Genomic DNA, 24,324 nt, shown 5'->3' with positions numbered 1-24,324 from the left:
TTTGCTACAATGGACTGGTTGGAACATTTTCGAGACATTAAGGTTAGGCATTTGGTAGACACAACATCTGACCATTGCCCTCTATTACTTGCTGAATCAGGGGTCTTGTAGCAGCGGGGTAAGCGTAGATTCCACTTTGAAGCAATGTGGATTAGATGGGCGAATTGTAAGGATATAATTGAGCAAGTCTGGAATGAAGGTACAAGCCTAAATAATCCGAGTGGGCTCATCGCTGGGCTAAGGCAATGTGTAGATGCTCTTTCCAAATGGAGCAATTTAGCTTTTGGTCAAATACCAAAGAAGATACAGGAGAAAAAGAAAGCCTTAAGTGCCTTGACCAAGGATGATATTGACAGACAGAATGGAGCTGAAATTAATAGGTTGAGGAGGGAGATTAATGAGTTATTGGATGAGGAGGAAATGTGGTGGCAACAAAGATCTAGGGTGCAGTGGCTAGGCGAGGGAGATCACAACACAAAATACTTCCACCATTGAGCATTGGAACGAAGAAAAAAGAACACAATTAATGGTTTATGGAATGAAGAGGGGGCTTGATGTGATAGTAAAGAAAACATCGCCAGGGCAGCAATTGCATATTTTGAAGGGATATATACAACCACACACCCAACCTAAGTTGAAGAAGTAACGAGCCTGCTTCCTCACAAAGTTACTATGGAGATGAATATTGATCTCACTCGGGATTTCACCATGGAGGAGGTCAGAACAACTCTTAGCCAAATGCATCCAACAAAAGCACCTAGCTCGGATGGTATGTCTGCTATCTTTTACAAAAAATATTGGGCTATTGAAGCCTGGAACATTCAACTTACTGATTTTCTGTGTATCATCAATATATATATATATAAACACACACAAACCCGGCATATTTGGGTTTATACCAAAGGTGGTTTCAAAAAACGATTCTAAATACATTAGTTTAAGAAATATTTTTAAGATTTTACAATTAATTTTTTGATGACTTTACATCATTCAGATAAAAATAATATCAAATTTTCTTAAAATAATTTATTATATTTTTTCCTAAAAGTACTAGTTAACAAAAGCTTTCTTTCAATCACTCCCATGAAACTTTTATAAATGAAATGAATTGGTGGTCTTATAAATTTTTTTTAATGAGTCGGTGGGACTGGAAATTTTCTTTTCTTTGCTTTACTTCTCGTTATATCACTGGTACCTATTAAGTTTATTAAATAATAATAATAATTATTATTATTTATCAAAAAATAATAATAATAATTAATAATAAACTACTTGTGACTCGGAGACTCAGTATTTAGTCTTTATTTAATTTAATTTAAATATGTTGGGTTCGAGGAAGGTAAATACCAAACCTGGGGCAGCCAACCATTGTGGCACAGAAAACCATTAGCACCTAGATGTCCAAAATTACCCGGTAATTGACTCACTACCCCCACCGTCATTGACAAAAATACCATTGTTGAAAAAGAAAATCAGGGGTCAATTTCGTCATTACACTACAATTCTGAAGCCTATATATATTAAAAAAAGAAAAAAACAGACAGATTGTTTAAAATTATAAATGCCTTTAGATCCAAGTCAGTCTAAAAACTGATAAACTCGGCAGCAAAGTAACATCTCTCTAAAAGATAATCTGAGAGACCAAGAACAAATCTTTCTTTATTCATTGCTCAATCAATTTTGGGTTTTGGGTTTTTTTATTAAGTCTTAACAATGGCGAAAGGAAGGTACAGTCGGTTACATGGGAAGAAATGGTCGACGATTACGCTTGTGTTGTTCATGCTTTTCGTGCTCTCTCTTGTTCTTCTAATGCTTTTGGCTCTTGGGATCGTCTCGCTTCCAATCAGTAGCGATGATTCTCCACCGAATGATCTCAGCTCGTTTAGACGCAGGATTGTTACGAGGTATGGAGTTTGACCCATTTGATGATTCTATGTCTTGTGGGTCTCTGACTCTCTGTGTGTTTGATTTGTGAGTGAAAATTGATTTTTTTTTTTTTGGCAGGAGTGAAGGATTGGGAGAGAGGAAGGAGCAGTGGACTGAAATTCTTTCATGGGAGCCCAGGGCTTTCATTTATCACAATTTCTTGGTTTGTAAAATTTTATATACTTTTTTTGTGGTTCTTTTTTGATATGGGATTAGAAATTTAGATGTATTTGTTGGGTTATATTATGAAATACTAATGTGATTGCTTGTCCATCATGGGTTTTATCATTTATGGTTTTGATTTCAAGATTCTCAGTGAAGGGTTGGGTGGGGAGTGTGGATAGCAGAAGCATTTCCTTTGTGTTTTCATTAGCAATCAAGTGATGTTACAATTCAAATCTTTTATCTTCATCTATCTGGAATTTTAGCTGTGATTTATTTTCCCACATTTATTCTTTTCGTATCCAAGATATGAATTTTGTTAATGCTCAAATGACTGACTTAGTAGATATAGATTGATATTTATTGTATGAGAATATTAATTCTTGATATTATTTTGAACAGTCTAAGGAAGAATGTGAGTACATGATAAGTCTTGCTAAACCTCATATGAAAAAGTCGACTGTTGTTGATAGCAAAACTGGTCGGAGCAAAGATAGCAGGTCTGCATTTCCAACCCCTCTATCTGCATTATGTGATGTAGTTGGTATCATATTGTTCAAAAATTAATTATATACTATATACGTAGGCATCTAAGGCACTAGACATTACTGTTTGCAGGGTTCGTACAAGTTCTGGAATGTTTCTGAGGAGAGGGCAGGATAAATTTGTTAGGGATATAGAGAAAAGAATAGCAGACTTCACATTCATACCTGTTGGTATGAGATTCAAAACCATACCTATAAAAATTTGGATTTGGTTTTCATTAACTATTTTATTTATTAATTTTTATAATTGATCGTTATTTTGTTCTCCAATTATCAAACTAGAGGCATTTAGGCATTTATGTGCTAATTAAGTGTGACATTGATTTATAGTGCTTAGCTACAGTTGGATTTCTACTCTCCTCCAACATTTTGCTATGTCTCATTACGATGACTGTTCTGAGCTGCTGCTATTTGTCAGTTTCCGCATTCATTTCATAAGGATAGGAGTTTCTGAATCCTAAGCCAGTTACCATGCTGCCTTGTAAGCAGTGAGTGTAATATTATCATGGGTTGTTGGGTGTCTTTTTGAAAGATTGTGCATTCTTACCTTCTTAATTGTGCATGATTACTTGTACTCACTGTATGACTACGTATAACTGTGTGACTAACCCGATTGTTGGAGAGGAATCATCACACCTATTAGGAATGGGACACTCACACTAGAATAGGAGTGGTGCACATATTGAATAGCAGGTGGGGCACATTTGAAATTCAAATACTTAGATTATGTTTGGTAATAGTTTTTGTTTTCTATTTTCAAAAACTTGTTTTTGGAAATATAAAGAAAAAACAATTTTTTATATTTTTGAAATAAAAAACATGTTTGGTTAGTTGAAATTAAAAAAATAGTTTTTTGAAGAAAAAAAAATAGAAAATACTAAAATATGTTGTTATTAGGATTTGTACTCTAATGTTAACTCATTAAATGAGACATATTCATTAAATTAAATGCGTGTTTTCATTGACTTTTGAAAATTAGAAACTGAAAACAAGCTTTTGCATGTTTTCAGTTTCCTTCACAAAATGAGTTTTGAAAACAGTCTTTGTTTTTTGTCCATTTTTTGTTGTCACATAAGTTTTTTAGTCTCAAAAATAGAAAATTGTTTTTGAAAACAGAAAATGAGGAGAAAAAACAGTTACCAAACATACTCTTAGTTTCTTTACTAGAATACCTCAATCACATGTACTGAATTGAAATGTTTTTGAGATCATTGGCCTTATGCTTGCTTATCTTTTTCGAAACTTCCATCACTTGCTTTTATAGTTCTGGAGTTTCTGCATGTGGGTTGGTGGAAATTATGAGATTCGTAAAATCTAATTGTATGAATAATGGCTTATGAATGTAAAGATGAGGGGAGCTGCAGTTAAGCCTGAATATGTTTGAGAAGAGTATGGAAATTTCTCATGGTGACATTTCAATGTACAGAACACGGAGAGGGACTTCAAGTTCTCCACTATGAAGCAGGGCAGAAATACGACGCTCACTTCGATTATTTCCTTGATGAGTTCAATACTAAGAATGGGGGGCAACGGATTGCTACTCTTCTCATGTATCTGTAAGATTGTATTCCCTCTTTTCATGATCTGAACCTATCATCTTGTAAATTTGCGTGATGCATACTAATTGCTTCAAATTTCCCTTTATCCTTTTTGATACTTTTTCCATGGATGCAGGTCAGATGTTGAAGAAGGAGGCGAGACGGTGTTTCCTGCAGCAAACCAAAATTTTAGTTCTGTGCCATGGTGGAATGAGTTATCTGAATGTGGCAAACAGGGTCTCTCTGTCAAACCAAAAATGGGTGATGCATTGCTGTTTTGGAGCATGAGGCCTGATGCCACACTTGATCCTTCAAGTTTGCACGGTTAGCATTTCTTCAATTCATTAATTCTCAATGAGATGATGCTCAACAATGATCAGATCTGTAGTTTGTGTTATATTTTAGAAGAATAGGAGGCTTTATCTTTTGTGCTGTGATCTAAAATCTTCTGTTGGGTCTTAGTTGTTTAATATTTAATAGTTAATGACTTAAATTTATTATACATATGTGGTTTGTGCTAGGTGGTTGCCCTGTGATTAAAGGGGACAAGTGGTCATCTACAAAGTGGATGCATGTTGAGGAGTACAAGATTTAAGCCATTTTTTTATAGGTACTTCTTAATTCCCTAGTGGTTAATGATTCACATGCAGTCGTCATTTCAGGTTGTTATCACTTGTGTTTTTCACTGAAATTGTTCAATCTTTTGATTCTTTGATATCTTTGTTCTTGAGGAACCTATACCCAGATGATATATTATTTAATTTTTGTTCATTTAATTATTATGATACAAGATAAACTCGTTTTTTCTTAATTTTACTGAATGAATTAACCTTATGAATATGGATATGAATAACTTTACCATTACCAATCAATAAAAAGGAGGAAGAAAAGAAGAAGGAAGTTGATGGAACCTGCTCATAAATTCTTTCTGCAGTTATAATTTTCTTTATGGAAAAGTTGTATCCAGCAACTAGCTTTACTTGACTCAAATGGAATATTATTTGATCTTAAATCCATTATATATTTCTTTTTGGCAGAAGACCAGGATGAGTATGTTGTGCCAATAGTGTACGGTAGTAATTTCAAACACAATGTGGAGTCCCTTTCAACTCAGATGCCTTGCTCAATCCTTCACTTTGATGTACCATTCGTACCATTCTAATCAAGATATATTTTTGGCCGTTGCTCCTTCTGAAGAACAAAATAGGCTTCCTCTGCTACAGAGAGTGTATACTTTGAGTTGCAAATTTATTAGGAGATAGGTAGTTGGGTTGCAAATGATATGTTGATAGCGATAGCCAACTTGTAAACTAACAGAATAATCAATAGAATGCACATGCAATCCTTTTTGTTATCCTGTTCATCATTTATTGAGTTTAGGCCGAAGACTTAAGTAGCAAGAAGCGGTCCGGCCCAGGGATTTCTGGACTTGAGTCTACATAATTTTTCCGTAGCATTGGTCTTGTGGGATAGTAAGAGGTCCAAGGTTAGGCCAGGTTGTGCTCATGCTTGTACTTGGCCCAATTTGCTCAACATGGCCCTGATCAGGATGAGTGGTGCTCACGGTCTATTGGGTTTGATCCAAGTGTGCTCGCGGGTCTATTGAGTTTGATCCAAGCGTGATCGAGTTCAAAACTTAGCACCCGATGCCAATTGATATGCATCGGGTGATTGACCGACAATAGTTTTTTTTTTTTTTTTGATGAACCACCGACAATAGTTTTTGGGTTGATCTCATCCAGCGCAAATGAGATCAATCAAGGTGAAAGGTGACATGACAGAACTTGGATTGGATTCAAAATCTTGGATTCGATGATGATAATAATAATAATAAAGCTATGAAAAAGTAAAAATGAAAGAAAAATTATCTTATGTACCGGATGTATGGAGCATGTCTCTCATAAGCATGTGATCTTATGCACATGAGACTCGCATGGAATCCACATGCTTATGAGAGGCATGCTTTGTAAGATTCAACACACAAAAACTCAGTTAGATTTGATAATAATAATAATAAAAAACTATGGAAAGTAAAAATAAGAGAGAGAGAGAGAGAGAGAGAGAGAGAGAGAGGAAAATTATCCTATACGTCAGTTGTATAGAGTGCGCCTCTCACAAGCATGTGATCTCATGCATGTGGGATTTACATGCTTATGAGAGATGCACTACATAAGATAAGCACATGAAATATTGTCACAAAAGAAGGGGATGGGGTTAAACAAAAAAAAATAATAAGGGGGAAGAAGGAATACATGTCAAAATAATAGAGGGGTAAAATCTCACACACCCAATAAAATTAAGCCATGTGTACATTAGTTAAGGTTAAAAGGATTGGTTTGGGCATATGATAGGGCTATTCGATTTTAATTTCCCCAACCCAACGTTTGACCAAAGTTAAAATCTAGTTCCAAACAATCCAAGTGAATGAAACCATCTAAAATCAATTGGATCATATTGGAATGACTGAGATTCAAAGTTTAGATCTAGTTTTAACCAACCATGGGATGAAAAACACTTGAAATAAGAAAAAAGTTTGGTTCCAAACATGTTTAGATTTATCTTGCTATAACCAATTATGTGACAATTGGAAAGACCATCTATGTATAATTTTAGTTAGGTGAGTCATAATTTTTTAAAATAATATACATTGATAGTCTTATACTTAGCTATGTAATGGATTGAAAAAGATAGCTTCAAACAAGTTTTGAGCCTAATTTTGTCCCTTAAAATCGATTAGATTGGGGTGGGTTGGATTTTTGAAATACAAAGTTTGGTTCAAAACCAATTTGGGCTATCATTTCCAACCCATCACATGGTGAATTATAAGACTATTTATGTGTATTATTTAAACAAATCACATATTTGATTAATAAAGTTATATGAATAAAACTACATGTGAATGATCTCTTCAGTTACCATACAGTGAGCCAAACTTTTTCTATTTTTGAGTACCCAAGTATGATGAGATTCTTTTTTTTGTCAACAAAATGAAGAAAAACTAGAGTACAGATAAAAAGCGAGTTTGGAGCACACATTCCACAACAGCATTGGCTTTTCAGGGCGAAGACACCTCTTTAAAGAGAGCAATTTTTATACATAAACATTCATACAACAAAAGAATTCTTATGGTTGTTGGTATGGATGACATTTATGAAGATAAATAAGCATAAAAGGATCATACAGTGTTATAACAGTACAATTACTGGCTCTAGTCGGGGTTTTAAAAAGAATGAAGAAAAAAATCACAGATTTGTTACGTAAGACATCCTAAAAATTCCAACTTCACTGCAACTGGGGAGCGACCACTAGAACTTTAGATCTTCATTTTTAATTATTGAGCCATATCATCCACAAAAGGCTGCCGAAGCATCAGGTATTGGAAATGCACATGGTTTACTTAGCCGATGTCTTCTTTGCCATTGCCTTCACCAGCATGCTATAAGCATATGCCAATCCCAAGTTGGCTATTCAGTTCCGGTTCTGGGCAGTCTTTACATTGTGAGCTTGCTTAATCTAATTCAATCATTCCTTAAATGAAGGCTGCACATCAAATGATTGATAATTAGAAAGGTCTACAATGGGCAATGTTAACCAATCAATAAGATCATTTGTTTAGGATGGATTTTGTGTTGCTAAGCCAACAAGTCCATTCTACGAAGTTGGCTCAGGATTTCAGCAAAATCTGCAGGTGGAGGGCATGAAAAGTACACATTCTCCATCGTGTGTGGGTGCCTAAACCTACAATAGAATAGGCAGAAGTAACTAATCTGTAACACCATTTATAAAAAGAAAACATTGAAAATAAGCTTTATCCTCTAACCCAAGGGCCAAAGCATGGAGGCAAGGCCTTTCCAATCCAGAAACCAGTTGCAAAAGTTGCCCATGATGGCTTGCTGCAGTTCTAGGCCGAAGCAGTGACAAGGCCATGCTCTTGGTCCCTCCATACACCTCATCACCTAAAAGAGGAATTCCCAAGTACTTTGCATGCGCACGTATCTACTTCAAATAAAGCAATCCAGGATTGTGAGGTATGAATTACAGAAATAAAAAAAATTTCATCGCCAATTAGTGTTTTGTGTACTTGAATTACATTTCTCAATTTAGTCATTTAAAAAATTAAAGAAAATGAAAAGTGGGGGGGGGGGGGGTATGATGCAAAAGATTGTGAAATTACATAGAACCCTGTATGTGTTTTTTATATGTTATATGGATTATACTGAGATTGTGAGATATGAATTACAGAAATAAAAAAAAAAATTTCATCACCAATTAGTGTTTTATGTACTTGGATTACATTTCTCAATTAGTCGTTTAAAAAATTTCATCACCAATTAGTATTTTATATGTTATATGGATTATACTGAAGAAGAATGTATGCATAGTCATCATTCAGAAGGCTCAGCACATATCCATTGTCAAATGACAAATAAAATAAAAAACCAATGGGGCTTAGTCGGGCCACTAACATGTTAGATACAAAATTTGTTATCGCACAGTGAACATGCTTAAACGTATGAGTGACCCCTATAGTGATGATCAAGTAACTTACTTCAAAGAAGAGAGAACTGGGAAGTATTAACTATTGATCTTATGGAAAGAGACACAAATAAGCAACCTTTCTCAAATTAAATATGCAAGGCAAATGTCAGTGGGACAGAAGTTTTAAAAAAGAAAATAACATTGCTCCAAAGAAAAACACTTGAAAGATTTACAAAATTATAAGAAAAGGTGCAAAGCTAGCGTTGCTAGCAAGAAATATAAGAGATTGGAAAAAAAGGCACTTTAATGAAAAATACCAGCACTACAAAAAACAGAGTCTTACCCAAAAAGCACGGATTTGAAAAAACTAATAAGAAAACTTGACAAGACTTCTAGGTGAAGTGACTTATTTCAAAAAAAAAAAAAAAAAATCAAAAAACAAGAAATTTTTTTGAAGTGACTTCAGTTCAGTAGCTATTTTTCTCAATAAAGGCATGTTTTAGTTCAAACATTACTAGTCTTCCACTGGGCTTCATGTCCAAACCTTCAGAAGAAAACCACCATTAATAATTTAATGACACTTGGGATTTAGAGAAACTGTGCTACTGTTCTGCTTTAATTCAATTAAACCTAACCTAACACCACAAATCGATTCTTAACTTTATCAAAAGAAATATACTTTTTTTTACCATTTCACTAATAAATTTTATTTCTTTCTGCAAGTAAAAAGCATATCTGCTCTAGCGGAAAGTCAGATCCTAGGAGTAGAGATATTCTAAGCTCCTTGCCAGTGCAAGCAGAAAACTCATTATGGAAACAACCACTCCCTTAATTTACAATAGGTTCTGGTGGACATTTGTAAAGGGCTCCAGACACATTTAAGAAATCATAATGGATATTCTAAAAGCATACATTCAATATGATGGTTTCATGAACATGGCACCAATATTCAATAAATGCATTTAGTCATCAGTGTTTGAATATACATTTAATATTTTGTTTAACCTTTGAGTTTCAAATTATACACTATGCAGTACCTGATGAGTGCGTCCAGTTTCTAATCTCCACTCAACCAATGCAGAACCACCGGCAGCAAGTATTTCTATTACTTTGTACCTGATACAGTTTCAGGCTTCAGGCAAAAGTAATATACCAATATATGTTGTTTAATAAGCAACCAACTTTAATATACATGCACCATAACCTGATAAAGGTTTGACCTTCTTTAACTCTAATGAAGCCTACGCACCCATTGATGAGGGATGCTAATGCAATATTAGCAGAAGTAACAGAACATATTAATTTTATAGAATCTTTTTATTTCCCCCCATAATCTTATAAATCATTTTGACACCACTTATACCTAAACATTCTTCTATAAACCTTCAGCATCAGAATACAAGCAATCCCAATAGAATAAAGCTTTATGAGTATCAGATAATAGTTTGCATAGCACAGAATTAAGATATCGCTTCATTTCTTTCAAGCTAGCTTGTATTGTTGCATCAAATGCACAATTCATGTTTGTGTTTACAGTATGCCCACATTTAAATCCTAATTGATGCTTCTTTCTTCCGTTTCATTGTCAATGCCCACCTGTATTTTATATACAAACCAATCACAATTACCATTCACAAGATGTGGGTTTCTTTCTTTTCTTATATTCCAACTACTGTAGATGTGTAAGTAAAATATAAAATGCATATGTTGGGATAAAAGAAAATTTACTTTGGCTCAAAGAGCTTTCTCGACATTACTATATATGGCAAATAAATGAGGATTGCAGCATAGTGGAAACCAAATCCACTAATCCCAAGGCCAAGCCCCATTGGCATATTTGGTAAGCTTTTTTATTTTATTTTATTTTTTTTTTTGGGGGGGGGAATATGTATAGTTCGTAAGTATTTGAGTCGTCCTAATTCCTATATTTCACTACTATAGGTGTCAGAGGTTCAGCTCTGATAGGAAGCTAGTATAAATCCTCAGGAACCGAATCCCTACAGCCATATTCATCAAGACTCTTGAGACTAGGCAGAGTTGCACTGATAACCAACGTAATTCTATGCAAGGTATGACCACATATTAGTCATAGCAACTCTACTACCATATGATGATCATAATAAAACCTAATATATATTACATTGACATTATTCTCTCTCTCCTGTGTTAGTTGCATTTACCAACATTGTGAAGCATAACTTCAAGCAACAGACAAACACAATACTCGTAACATGATAAAGAAAGTAATGGAGGACCATCAATCACCTACTAGCAGCATGGCGGGCCTGTCTACAGTTGTTTGATCCAGGTATAGCAGCCATACGAATCCGATTATTTACATCACGACCAATTGGCACCTCAACACGTCCAGCAATTGGAGATGGAATTCCAGAAGTAAGACTGATGTATACTCTTTGGATAGTGTGTAGCTTAAATTGTTCAGATAAATGGGCATGTGAGTGTTCATCCTGCCATCAAAGTGAAATAGTCCAAGGGACTTAGCCAAGCTGGGGATTAGCCACTGCAAATTCAACTATTATATACAGAATAAGCTATTGTGTCTGGTTCTGTAGAACAGTTCTCGAGGGAGAGGGGAAGGTGGGTGTTGGGGAATTACCTTTGCAACAACAAGTAATCCACTAGTGCCTTTGTCCAATCTGTGAACAATCCCTGGGCGAATAGATGCCCCACTTATGCTAAAATTTAACTCGTTAGGACTTTTATCAATACTCAAATCATCATCAGAAATATCCTCAGCATCAGAAAGAATTTCCTCATTTGAAAATGCAGCAAATGGAAGACTGCAATGATGAAGAATGCCATTAACAAGTGTGCCAGAAGCATTCCCGGGTGCTGGATGCACAACCTAAATCAGAATCAGAATGTCATTTGTAGTGTCAAACTGAAATTGACATTAATGAAGATTTCTGAAGCTTGACCATGAATGCAATGCTCTCTCTATGTATAGGATGAAGGAAAAGAAAATTGTAATTTCAAAAGGTGTTGGGGGGAACTGAGATAAAGCAAGCTGTGTATATCATGGCCAGCATGTGCTACCAACATGATTCATTCTAATATTTCAGTTGTACTTCTCCTTTTCTTTATCTTCCAATCAGTCAAACAATGCACTTTGTTGTGTCAAAGGTCAATTTTAAGCATGACCAGCAAGCTGAATTTCAAGAATATTTTAACAAGCAATCAGTTGGTACTTGTTTTTTCAACTGCATGGTTTGAAGTCAATTTTTTCCTTAATTGTCAGAAACAAGTGACTCCCTAGCTGTTTCTGAATTATATGAATATTTAAATAAACACTAAACATGATGTATCTAGCATCAGTCAAAATAATGACATCTTATAGATTTATAATCTGCGTTAGTTTGCTAGAAAATCCTGAATTTCAACATTGACACAACTAGGGGTGTTCACACGGTGCAGTTTGGTGTGGTTTTGGATCATTTTAAGCATTGCACTTTGCGGTGCAATTTGGCCAAAACCATAACCGCATTGCACATCAATTTTGTGGTCACATGTGCAGTGTAGTGCTGTGTATAAGGAGTGATTTGGTCAGTTTTGGGATGGTATATTTCTCAAGATGTCATGACAAATTTCTAATTTACTATTATTAATAATAATGACAATATGACAGTAAGTTTTCCAATAAAAAAAATGACAGCAAGTTTATTTATTTATTTATTTTTTATAAATAAAACCATGAACTAAATGTACCACAAATATATAGTTTATACAAAACAAAAAAATTACATTAAACTATTGAACTTTTGAATTTGTGAGCGTGAGAGCGTGAGATGGAGAAGTGAATGAGGTTTTGAACTTTTGATTTTATATTTAACCAAATCGAAGTTGTTTTTAACATGAATCTGGAATGCACTAACACTGGGTTGGTCACTTACTTTATATAATATTAAAATTTTAATATATATTTAATATAAAATAAATAAATATATGTGGGTGAGGTGCGGTTTTGTGCGGTTTTCTTATCATAAAACCACACTCCACACCACACAATGCGGTGTAGTGTGGTTACTTCATTTTGCGGGTAGTTTTAGTCAGTTTGGGTGCGATCGGGCAGTTTGGTGAACACCCCTAGACACAACAGATGAACAATAACTTGAGACTACAGGTGTGAGTAACATGACTATCAAATGATGTTCAATAGAATAACAAATTTGATAGAGACTCAAAAAAAGGTATAGTCTGAACTATTTTACCATGTGTGCAGGCTTGTTAACGACTAGTACATGCTCATCTTCAAAAACTATATCCAAAGGTATGTTTTCTGGCTCAGCCCTCAAGGGTTGCAACTCTGAAATAGTGCAATTTACCATATCTCCAGCTTTGACATTGTGTGACACCTGCTTGCATCAAAACTGAAATCTATAATTTCCAATATAGAAGAGGTCCAGGAAAATCAGATACAGAGAACAAAGAAGAAACTCGCATAAAACATGATGTCATGAAACTTAACCAAGCACGCGCCTTAGATTATAACTAATAAGTGACCAACATGGCATTTCAGGTTGAAAGCTCTGATTCCAATGATTGCAACTAGAACCATTCAGACAACAAATAAATTTGCAAAATGGAACTATCTCAAGGAAATCTAGAATCAATTAATGGGACACTATCATCTATAATGTGCTTAATTTGACGTGATTGTATTGAAAATTAAAATTCCTTCAACACGCCACCAACTAAATCAATGCAGCTTCAACTAGGGAAGCCCCATAGGTCAATAAATGGCCTAATAAGGTTGCGTTTGGATATGAGGATTCAAAATCAAAGGATTTGAAGAATATATCATAAGTACAAACAGATTGATATATATTTAACACCACATGATGATGATATTATTTTTGGGGATTTTTCTCAAACAAAAACTCTTCTAATATTATGAATTTGAAATGACATCTTCTAATTAGTTATCTTAAATCCACATATTAATTAAGCTCAAACCCCTCCCTAAATTCCGTCAATAGAAAAGAAAAAAAATGGCATTTCATAATTCATACTCGATTCAATTCATTTAAACTAAAAAATTGAAATCCAAATGCAAATTAACCATAAACAAATTTGACGGATTGCGCTACACGCAATTTGTTAAAACTTCTTCACATACACACAGTCCAATATCTCAACCACAGATATACTTATTTATACAACAGCGAAATTGTTCGTTGAGAGCATCTCTCTCAAAACAATGAATCGAATTTAGCACCGACTTTCTGAATTTCTCCTAGAAATTGAAGAAAGCAAGGCTATGGTTCTTTGTAAAACCAAAACGCTATCAGTGATAATTCTCTGTTCAGAGAGAGTTTACAATCGCATGCACACACATTTATCTATTTATTCACTTTTCTATTATTTTAATGGTGCATTTGTTCCAAAAAAAAGAGTCTTCAAATGAATATCATAAGAAAAGAAGAAGAAGCAAAGAATTGAAGAATACCTTGTCGACAATGCGGCCATTGACAGAGACGAGGCCGGAGCGAATACTGGACTGGACGCGAGCTCTACTGATGCCGGTAATGCGAGAAGAAATCCAAGAATCAAGCCTGAGCTTTCCTGAGTTGATATCCACCGTCTCTTCCAGATTGACTCCGCCGTAATTGGCTCGCCGGCCGGCGAGGGATTGTTGGCCTTCATCAGAGTTTGGAGCAGCAGGAATGGCTGTGAAGGTTCTCAAAAACTTAGAATGAATTCTAGGGTTTCGAGAGGAGAAGGAGAAGAGAGAAGGTGAGGTTTGAAATAGTTTTGAAGAAGAAGAAAATGAGCAAGAAGAGTAGTAATAGAGGGAGAGCATGGTCTCCACTCTCCTCCTTCTGTTATGTTTATTGCTTTCCTTTGGTTTCGGTCCTTTCGGATATAAAGTGGGGAAGGGAAAATGAGAAGAGAACGACGACGTTTTATGAGAAACCTTGATCAACCGAGCTCACTATGTAGTTCAATTGATTTTATTCCGTACTCACACGGGGTTATTATCAAATTAGATTTTAGGGTAAATTTCACTAACTACCCCTGAGGTTTGGAGTAATGCCAAGCAGGTCCACAACTTCTCAAAACTAACCAATTTGGTCCAAAGTACAACTTAATCTCTAAACGGAGTTAACAGACGTTATTTTTTAACTCCCTTCTCTCTCTTCTGCTTCCTGACCCAAACTTCTCTTCTCTCTTCTCACTCTATCTCAAACCACCACCGTGACCACCACCAAAACTCAGACGGCAAGACACCCAACCACCAAAACCGATTTGTGTATAGACCCAAGCACCACTCGTTGAGACCAAAACCACCGCCTCACCGCCATCGTCACAAATCCCACCACCACAAACCAAAACCATAAATAGGAGCCCAACCACCACAGATTTACAGTCACAGCCACCCAAATCAAACCAATTCAAAAACCCACGGCCAAACCAAACCAAACCAATTTCAGCCACCCAAACCACTAAACCCACGCACCACCACCGTTGAAACCAAATTTGTCATTATCGACACCATGAGATGGCCCCACCACAAGATCGGTGTCATCGTCCCTTGAAGAATGCTTGCCCAAACAACTCCAGGTTCACATACATAGAAAATACCCACAAACCACGGTTCCCATACACGGAAAATACCCACAAACCCAAACTCAAGGTTCACAAACCCCACCCCAAAAACACCAGAAAATTCAACAAACCCCACCTCTTCTCAAACCCAAACCCATAATCAATGAGACCCACAAACAAAAAACCACCACCACCAACTCAAAAAAAATCCAACCCACACAGAAAATACCAAATCAAACCTTGCAACCGAGATTCACTGCCGAGATTCGAACTCCGCTGAAGTTGCTAAAGAAAGTTAGATCACCTGCCTGTGCCCACATCCCTGCCAAAAACTAAAATCACTGACTGGATCGGCGAGTCAGAGGCAGCTCATACGTGGCACTCCTTGCTCACGGAGCGGCATACCGGAAAAAAAATCAAGAAGAAAAAGCCCATTTTGCAACCTTCTGCTGTAGGTCTCGCCGATTATGTCTCGGTGGTTATATTGGTGATTTGAGACTTGAGAGAGGAGAGCTTTGAGGCAGAGAGAAGAAGAGAGGAGAAGCTTGGGTCAGAGAGGAGAAGAGAGAGATGGGAAAGTTTAAAAATAACGTCTGTTAAACTGTTTAGAGATTAAGTTGTACTTTGGACCAAATTGGTTAGTTTTGAGTAGTTTTGGACCTGTTTGGCATTACCCCAAACCTCAGGGGTAGTTAGTGAAATTTACCCTAGATTTTATATATACTTACTAGTATTATGCCCGTGTAATGCACGGTTTAATCAAAATTTATATGTAAATAGATTTTTTTTATTAATTTACTTAAAATTAAATAATAGAAAAGATAATAAAAATAAATAAATATTTTACTTTTAAGTTATATAATAAATACATATGGTGTGAAACTAAGGTATTATTAAATGCATATATATATGTAAGGACTCAATTCATAACGACCCCCAAAATAATATTGGATTCGCACGTTAGGGGTCCAAACAATATAATTTGTAGAGCGTGAGTTTGAAAGGCTAGACCTTGGTCACCGGACGGTAGTTCATCAGGGTTTCCATAGCGATGTGCACAAGGATGAACCTAACGTGTTTAATAATAATCTATTCCGGTACGTCATGAGTGGCTCCGGTCCTTAGACCTCATCCAAGGAGCTTCAAGTCCTTACTATTCTCCCTTTCTTAGGACTCCATGGTTTGGGAGCCCCCCTTTTTTTGGCGTATAAGTCTTCACATTATATAGCCTTTCTCGGTTGATCCTGGCCCTCCACCTGTTTATCAGGCAGGTATCTATTCAAATACCTGTCCCGTCAATCGCCTCTCTCTACTTTTTGTTAGTTGCACTAACCGAAACCACACTGTTCAGGCGTCTTTTCTCATTAATATGGCTAGGACGTTTGTGGGCGCATTCAATGCGGAGGTGACGTATTTACCTTGAACCACCTCCCCACTCCGTACCCCCATATGGGTCTCATTCTACTCGCCTCTTCTTCTGGGGGCATTTTGGAGACGACCTTTGACGAGATGTCGCTATTCCCTTTGAAGTCTTGGGATACTGAGGACAGGGTCATCCTCGGCTGCGCCTCTAGACTATTTGATCTTTCACCACTTGTCCTCGGCAACTATTCTCCTCGGCACGGGCCCTAGGCCCTAGTGGAAAGTGGGCTGGGTCATAAGTTCTCTGGCCCCACAATATATATATATAAGTAATAATTTATTAAAAAACTGCAATAAATATGTTTGTTTTCAAAATGCATAAGATGATTTTCTTTTTTTTCTTTTTTGGGTCAATATCATGAAACAAAATTTGTAAGCTTTTCTTCAAACTTACGTGGATTTGAATTTATCATTTTTTTTTTTGTGTAAAATTTGTCATTATTTAAAATATATATTAGTTTTTTTGGGTTACTTTATCCTCAATTAGATTTTTTTAAAAAAAAAATTAAGTTTATGTTAATGTTAATACATATTAGCTATCATTTGATAGCTTATGCCAAAAAAAAAAAAAAAAAAACCAACAACAACAACAACAATTAAAGTTTAAATTAGGCTAAAAGTAAAATTGTTACTTTATAAAAAAAATGATATAATACTTATTGTTACTTTATCCAAATAAGTCGATAAGAACAAATAGAATTAGAGTCTTACTTAAACTTAAACTTAAAAATTCTGCAATTTGGTGAAGCCACTTGTCGCAACCACAACGTCTATTTGTCATTATATATATTTATTTATTTTTGGGTTACTTTATCCTTTTTTTTTTTTGATGTTATCTAAATTAGATTTTTTTTTTAATTAAGTTTTCGTTAATGTTAATACATATTAGCTATCATTTGATACTTTATATCCAAAAAAAAAAAAAACAATAATTAACGTTAAAATTAGGCTAAAAGTAAATTGTTATTTTATAAAAAAAATGATACAATACTTATTGTTACTTTATCCAAATAAGTAGAAAAGAACAAATAGAATTAGAATCTTACTTAAACTTAAAACTTGTTTGTTAAATGAATTAGATGAAGAATTTGGATTGTAATCAAATTAAAATTAAATAAGAATTATATGGATTAGATGAAGAATTTGGATTGTAATCAAATTAAAAATTTTATCAACTTAGAAATTATAGGAGAAAAAAAATGATATATATATTTTTAAAAAAATCTAAAAATCTAAAAAAAAAAAATTCTGCAATTAAAGATGCATTAAAACGTGTAGTGTAGCAATTAAATTTTTTTTTTAATTTTTATAATACACTACACGTAAAATAAAAAAGGATTAGATGATGAATTTGGATTGTAATCAAATTAATATTAAATAACAAAACAAAATAGCACACTTACATCTAAATTAAAATACAAACAGAGAGAGCAAGAGTTAAGAGAGTGATACCACTGTACATCTGTAGGGAGTCGACACCGGTAGAGTTGTGAAGCAAACTGTAGAGCACTCGTTGCTCGTGGCTTTGCAAATTTGTGGAGTTAAGGCCTTAGGATTTTTTTTATTTTTCAGATTTTGTATATATATATATATATATAGATTAGGAAGAGTCCTGATTTACAATGGTTTTTTTTTTTCCCTTAACCAACTACAGCCGAATTTTAAGGGAGGTTTAACGAAATCAATAGCTTTTTTATTCATCTCAAAATTCTAGGGGGGACGGTAGGCATATATTTACTATGATTCGTTTTATGTTTATCCATATAAAAACCGTATGCCAAAGCATACACCTCTATTACGTTACATAGTGAAATTCTTTGAGACTTTGCATGCCAAACCTGCTTTATCCCTAATGTGTTGAAATGTTGCTAGATTTGAATTTCAATAGTTGTATGGCATCAAAAAAACTAAATTTATCTCTCAAAAAAAAAAAAAAAAACCAAATAAATACGTGTAGTGTAGTAACTAAACAACACTTAAGAAATAAGGATTAGATGAAGAATTTGGATTATAATACACTACACCTAAAAATAAGGATTAAATGAATTAGATGAAGAATTTGGATTATAATCAAATTACGATTTTTATCAACTTAGAAATTACAAGAGAAGAAAAATATTAAAATATAAAAATTTAAAAAAATTTCTACAATTTGGCAAAACCACTTGGCGCAACCACGCCCAACTTTTATTATATAGTATATGATATAATATGATAACTATATAGAATAAAAAATAAAAATAAAAAGCAAATGAAACATGTATTTCATTGATCCTTTGAGAGATCTGATTCCATGATGAAAAAAAAAACATTATTTCCAAATTACTAAGAATTGGCTTTCAATTTCTCATCAAAAAAGAAAAAAAAGAAAAGAAAAAAAAAAGAATCACCAACCTTTATTGTTTATTGTTGGAATGAGTTGTGATATGGTGATAAATCGAACCTATTCATCTTAATACACAAAAAGTTCCTTACCTTTCCATCTTAATATCAAAAATTGCTTTTAAACAACTAAAATTAAAATAAATAATAGATGTAAAACTATATAAAAGAAAAGCAACTGAAACATGTATTTCATAGATCCTTTGAGAGATCTGATTCCATAATGAAAAACAACATTATATCTAAATTACTAAGAATTAACTTTCAATTTCTCTTTGAAAAAAAAAATTTGAGAATCACTAACCTTTGTTGTTTAAATCCTATGATATAATTATAGAGTTTAAATCTTATTGAAATTATAATTTCTAATCAACGTTAACATTAAAAAAAAGAAAACAAAAAACAAAAAACAAAACAAAACGTGATTAATGGCCATAATCTGCCAAGGAAATATGATAGAATACATACATACATATATATATATATCTATATATATATATATATATATATATTTAAATGGAGTTATTAAATGGTTTGTTAGCATTCTCTAACTAAAGTAAAAACCCTTGCTTTCATATACCTAAAACCTAGTATGAAACCAAACCTCTTGCTCTTCTTGCTTTGCTCTTTGCTTTGCTTACCATGTTGAAAGTAAAAACTCTGAGAAATCATAGGGTTAAGCGTGAGCTTGAGAAGCCAAGGGTTAGGGGATTTTTATATATTCACGTGAGTTTCTCTTCTCCAAAAAAATAGATAATATATCAACTTAAAAGATGTTTAACTAATGTAGAACTGTAAATTATAATGAGATTAAGATTTTTAATTAATTTAAAAATAATAAGATAAAGAGAATTTGGAACTGAAGAGAAACCTAAGGCTAGAAAAAAAGTGTATTAATTGATAAGAAGAATTTTTATCAAAAAAAGATAAGAAGAAGAAGAATTCTTTTTTATCAATTAAGATTTTTTATCAACTTCTAAATGATAATAATAAAGATGAAGAATTTGGATTGTAATCAAATTATGATTATTATCAATTTAGAAATTATAGGAGAAGAAGATAAGAACAAAAAAATTATATCTATTTTTTTTTATAAAAAATCTAAGAAAATTTCTGCAATTTTGTGAAGCCACTTGGTACAAGCACGGCTTCTAAGCCCAACTTTTATTATATATAATATGATATGTATGACCGGGTGGTTGGTCTAGTGGTTATGGGAATAACAATAAAAGTATGTTTGGTAGACTGTAATAGATAATGTAATGTAATAGTTATTGTAGGGACTGGGTTTCGAGCGCTCCTCCTATTGGACGAAAGATCTCAAGCCCAACTAGCCTAATACAATGAATTTTTAGAGAAGTGGGTTTAAGAACTAGGTTTTAATCCGAATCACGATCACTAGACACAGTTAGATGTGGGCTGAGTAACAAGGAAATGGATTAAAGTGTGGAATTTTGTCCTCGGGAGTTTTCTTCGAGGAACTCAGTATTCTTCTTCTTCTTCTTTCAATACTAGGTTACGGGGGTTTTTCAAGATCATACAGACTGCCACAACTTCCTCCTTCTTCTCTCTTTCTACTCTTTCCCCCCCCCCTCCCCTCTCTCTCATTCTTGGAGGGTTTCTCACATTATATACTTCTTTCTAGTCAATCTTGGCCCTCCACCTGTTGATCATACAGGTCACTACTCGAGTGCTCATCCCATCAGCTACTTTCCCAAACCCTCTGTGAGTTGCGGCACCAAGGCTGCACTGTTTAGGGGTCATTTCCTCATTAATGCGGCCAGAATGTTAGTTGGGTGCATTCAATGCGAATGTGACAGTTTCCCCTTGGATTGCTCCTGCACTATACGCCTATGAATATCCTACTGTACTTATCCTTCTCCTGGGGGCGCCCTGGGAGGCTGCCTTTGCCGGTGTGCTATTCTCTCCTCTTGGGATTTGGGATGCCGAGGGCAGGATCGTCCTTGGCAACGTTTCTAGGCCCTTTGGGCTTTCTTTGTCCATCCTCAACTATTTCTTCCTCCTCAGTGCGGGCCTTGGGCTCAATACAAAGTGGGTCGGGGTTGTCAAATTCCTTGGCCCCACAATAGCCCCTCAAAATCCTGCTGTCCGGCTATTCGGATGGAGATGAGGGTTTTGGTGACATCGGGCCTCTGTCATGGCTTGTCAAGTCTTGTCCTCCATTAATGCCAGAGCCTCTTTGTTTGCCCGAGACACGTTTTTGGCACCTTGGTATACGAAGCATGTCTTCATTAAATGCTGACGACTTTGTGCTCCCCACGTTCAATGGTGCGATGGTGATCTAACGGTGGAGATTTCCTTATCTTTATGGGCGGGAAAACCCGCACAGTTACTTTTAATGGAAGGTATAAATACTCATTTGAACTGATTTGTCTCTTTACCTTTGCACTTAAGAGTTCTTGCACACACATCCTGGTTCAGTCAAACTTCCAGCCATACTCAAGTCTCTCTCCAGCATAAAAAGCCTGTCCGAGGAGCTATTCCTCATTTATGTAAGTTTTCTTCTCTTTCCAACTCTCGTTTTCTCTCTTCTAAATTTATCTTTCTCACATTCTTCCCTTTTTTTTGTCATCCCCTGAGTCTCTTTGGCAGTTTCTATAGATGGGTAAATTAAAAAAGTTGGTTGAGACCGAAGAGGCGATGGAAAAATTCATCGCTGATTATAGGATACCCCCCAATGTAGGTTTGAGGCACTGTGAGGAAGGGGAATGGCACTTTAGGAGAAACACGGGCGAGGTGGTGATTCCCCTACTTGCCTTTATAGAAGGGGGTGTGAGAATCCCCATGGGGCCGGTAATAAGGGATTACCTTAGGTACTTCCGATTGGCTCCCACCTAGTGCGCTGCTAATGTGTTTAGGATCCTGGGTTGTGTGGATGTTTTAAACGAGAAAATGGGGTTAAGGTTGACCCATCACGATGTAAACTAGCGCTACAACCTCCAACTCCTGAAGGGTAAATCCTACTATATGAAGATGAGGGACAACAGGGTTCGGCTTATTCAGTGCCTCCCCGAGTCTAGCAAAGGGTTAAACAAGGACTTTCTTATTGTATCTGGGGAGTGGCACGATGGCCTTCCTTGCCCAACAGTGGAGGGGGAACCAGGTGGGGCACCGAGAGTAGGAGAGGGATGATCCTTTTTGCCATCGTGATTTGTGCAACTTGGTTACTAATATGAGCATGTCTTCTTTTTGCAGATCCACACGCTTTTCAACGACACTTCCACTTAACCAACCGGGAAGACTTGGAGACTATTCTCAAGGTGGCGGTTTTTGTAGACGAGGCAGACAACCAAGTCAGAGTCGCTCACAAGATCTTAGGGTATGACCTTATTCAGAAGTCATTCGCTGCCCCGAAACAGGTGATCAGAGCTAACGATCCCTGCCTTCAGAAAATCACTGTAGTTGAGCACGGGTTTCTGATTCCCGAAGGATCTCCTGTTCCAGAGGGCATCCCTTTGGCCAGCTCTTCTTCGTCTCACCAAGCAGCGGAGGCCGAAAGTGATTTAGACTTGCCCGAAGAAGGATTCGGTGTGTTTGGCCAAGCCAGTCCGTCCGAGGATCTTTCTGGTGACTTGGGTGACCCTGACTTGTCCGAGGCAGATCTTTTGTCAGCGGGGACATCTTCTAAGGTGGAGATGGGTTTTAAGCGGAAGCCCCAAGCAAGCCTGTTCAACCTGATTGAGGGCTAGCCGGGGAAGGATGCGTCAGGGAAGTCATAAGCCAACCCTCCTCCTCCTCCCCCACAGCCTCAGCCTGTTTGGACCAGGTCTTCTCCTTCTCGATCACAGCCACGCTCTCCCCAATCCAAACTACCTGCTCTTACCCAATCGACTCTACCTCCTCGGCCTGAGCCCATCGACCCAAAGAGGAAGAGGAATTCCAAGGGTAAGGAGTCGATGGATGGGGGGAAGTTTCGCATATCTCAGGAGGAGGGTTAAGCCCCTCGACCTCAAAAGCAACTAAAGATTGGGCATCAAGGCCAGGGCAAAAAGGTCGATGCTCAATCTGCGCCTGAGGCTTGGCTTCCTACCCCAATGCTCCACAGGGAGCCAATGATGGAAAATGTCTTCCTGAGGGACTTTCGAGGTGGCGAAGGCGCTTATGTGGCTGACGCGTTAGAGAGGACCCTGCTCCTCCTCACTGACATGGAAGAGTTGAAGAATACGAGGAGGCAGGAGGTCTTCCTCAGCATGAAGAGGTACTTGGCCATGGTAAGGCTTCTGATACTTGTGACTCCGTCAATTTTTGCTCCTTAATTTCCCATTCATAGTGTGTTTGTTCCAATTGGCAGGCTGTCTAGGCCACTTATAGGTTGGAGGATGAAGTTAAGGAATAGAGCAGGTCCTTGGAGATCGAACGTAACAAGCGCTTGGACGCTGCTCGGACCCTCAAGAACTCTAAGGTTGACCTCTCTAAGGCCAGGGAGGACCTGAAGGAGATGATCAGGGCCAGGGACAACGCCGAATCAGGCCTCGCCGGTGCCCAAAAGCAGGCCGAAAACCAGACAAAACGCCTACTTGAAACTAAAGATCAGCTGAGAATTGCTACGGAGCAAATTGTTGATCTTAAGAAGAAGCTGGTTGAGGCGGAGCAAGCCAAAAACGTTGCGGAATGGGCTAGGGACAAAGCTCTGAGGGCCAAGACGGAGGTAGAATTTGCTAAGACGGAGGCTGAGAGCTCCAAGGACAAGGCCAAGGAGGAGACCTATGACGCGGGGGTGGCTGATACCTAAGCCATCCTCAAGGCTCAAATCCCTAGGGTATGCCAGCTCTACTACTCCCAAGTTTGAAATAAAGCTCTCAAACAAGCTGGGGTGGAGGCTTTATCTGATCTGTAGAGGGCGGAAAAGGTATACTATCGCCCGACCATTCGTGAGACCGCCCTTGCCAACTCTGAGACTATGAGTGCTCCAGAGGAGGCTGAGGCTGCTCGACCTGAGGCTGCCCTAATCGTGCCCACCACCAACGAGCCAGCCAAGGGGGGCGTGCTTCCTGTGGTGACAGAAACACGTGGGAGTTCTAATCTTGAAGCGCCCCAAGAGGCTGTCGGATCTATAGTCAGTGCTCAGGACTCTCACGCCGAAGAGCCACCTCTTTTGGTTCAGCCCCTTCAGTCCATTTCCCCGGCTGATGTCACTCAGGGTCCCGAGGCCAATCCTGCCCAGCTTCCCAAGGAAGGGGATGTCTCCCAAGGTCCTAAGGCCAACCCTGCTCGGCTTACCAAGGAAGGGACCAAAATAAAGTTGAAGAAGTAAGGGTCCCGGCCAACTTTTGTATTGGTTT

General features: G+C 36.7%; 2 protein-coding genes across 3 annotated transcripts; one reads left to right on the top strand and one right to left on the bottom strand.

Annotated features, from left to right (window-relative positions):
- Positions 1–1,551: 1,551 nt before the first annotated feature.
- Positions 1,552–5,525, top strand: LOC115974550 (probable prolyl 4-hydroxylase 3). Of its 2 annotated transcripts, none has more exons than XM_031094957.1 (8): positions 1,552–1,904; positions 2,005–2,089; positions 2,491–2,588; positions 2,707–2,804; positions 4,060–4,189; positions 4,308–4,495; positions 4,693–4,781; positions 5,209–5,525. In XM_031094957.1, the coding sequence occupies exons 1-7, from the start codon at positions 1,714–1,716 to the stop codon at positions 4,764–4,766; spliced, it is 864 nt and encodes a 287-aa protein (XP_030950817.1). In that variant the 5' UTR covers positions 1,552–1,713; the 3' UTR covers positions 4,767–4,781; positions 5,209–5,525. The 2 variants fall into 2 exon arrangements, with proteins under 2 accessions (XP_030950817.1, XP_030950818.1); XM_031094958.1 differs by having other exon boundaries at positions 1,561–1,904; positions 5,212–5,525.
- Positions 5,526–7,244: 1,719 nt separating this feature from the next.
- On the bottom strand, positions 7,245–14,552 carry LOC115974549 (RNA pseudouridine synthase 2, chloroplastic). The gene is made up of 7 exons (XM_031094956.1): positions 14,118–14,552; positions 12,880–13,023; positions 11,268–11,516; positions 10,916–11,118; positions 9,688–9,766; positions 7,992–8,167; positions 7,245–7,909 (listed from the first exon to the last, which is right to left on the bottom strand). The coding sequence occupies exons 1-7, from the start codon at positions 14,469–14,471 to the stop codon at positions 7,804–7,806; spliced, it is 1,311 nt and encodes a 436-aa protein (XP_030950816.1). The 5' UTR covers positions 14,472–14,552; the 3' UTR covers positions 7,245–7,803.
- Positions 14,553–24,324: the final 9,772 nt, after the last annotated feature.

The sequence above is a fragment of the Quercus lobata genome, chromosome 2, assembly GCF_001633185.2.
Source record: "Quercus lobata isolate SW786 chromosome 2, ValleyOak3.0 Primary Assembly, whole genome shotgun sequence".
NCBI lineage: Eukaryota > Viridiplantae > Streptophyta > Magnoliopsida > Fagales > Fagaceae > Quercus > Quercus lobata.
This window is presented reverse-complemented; position numbering and strand designations above follow the sequence as displayed.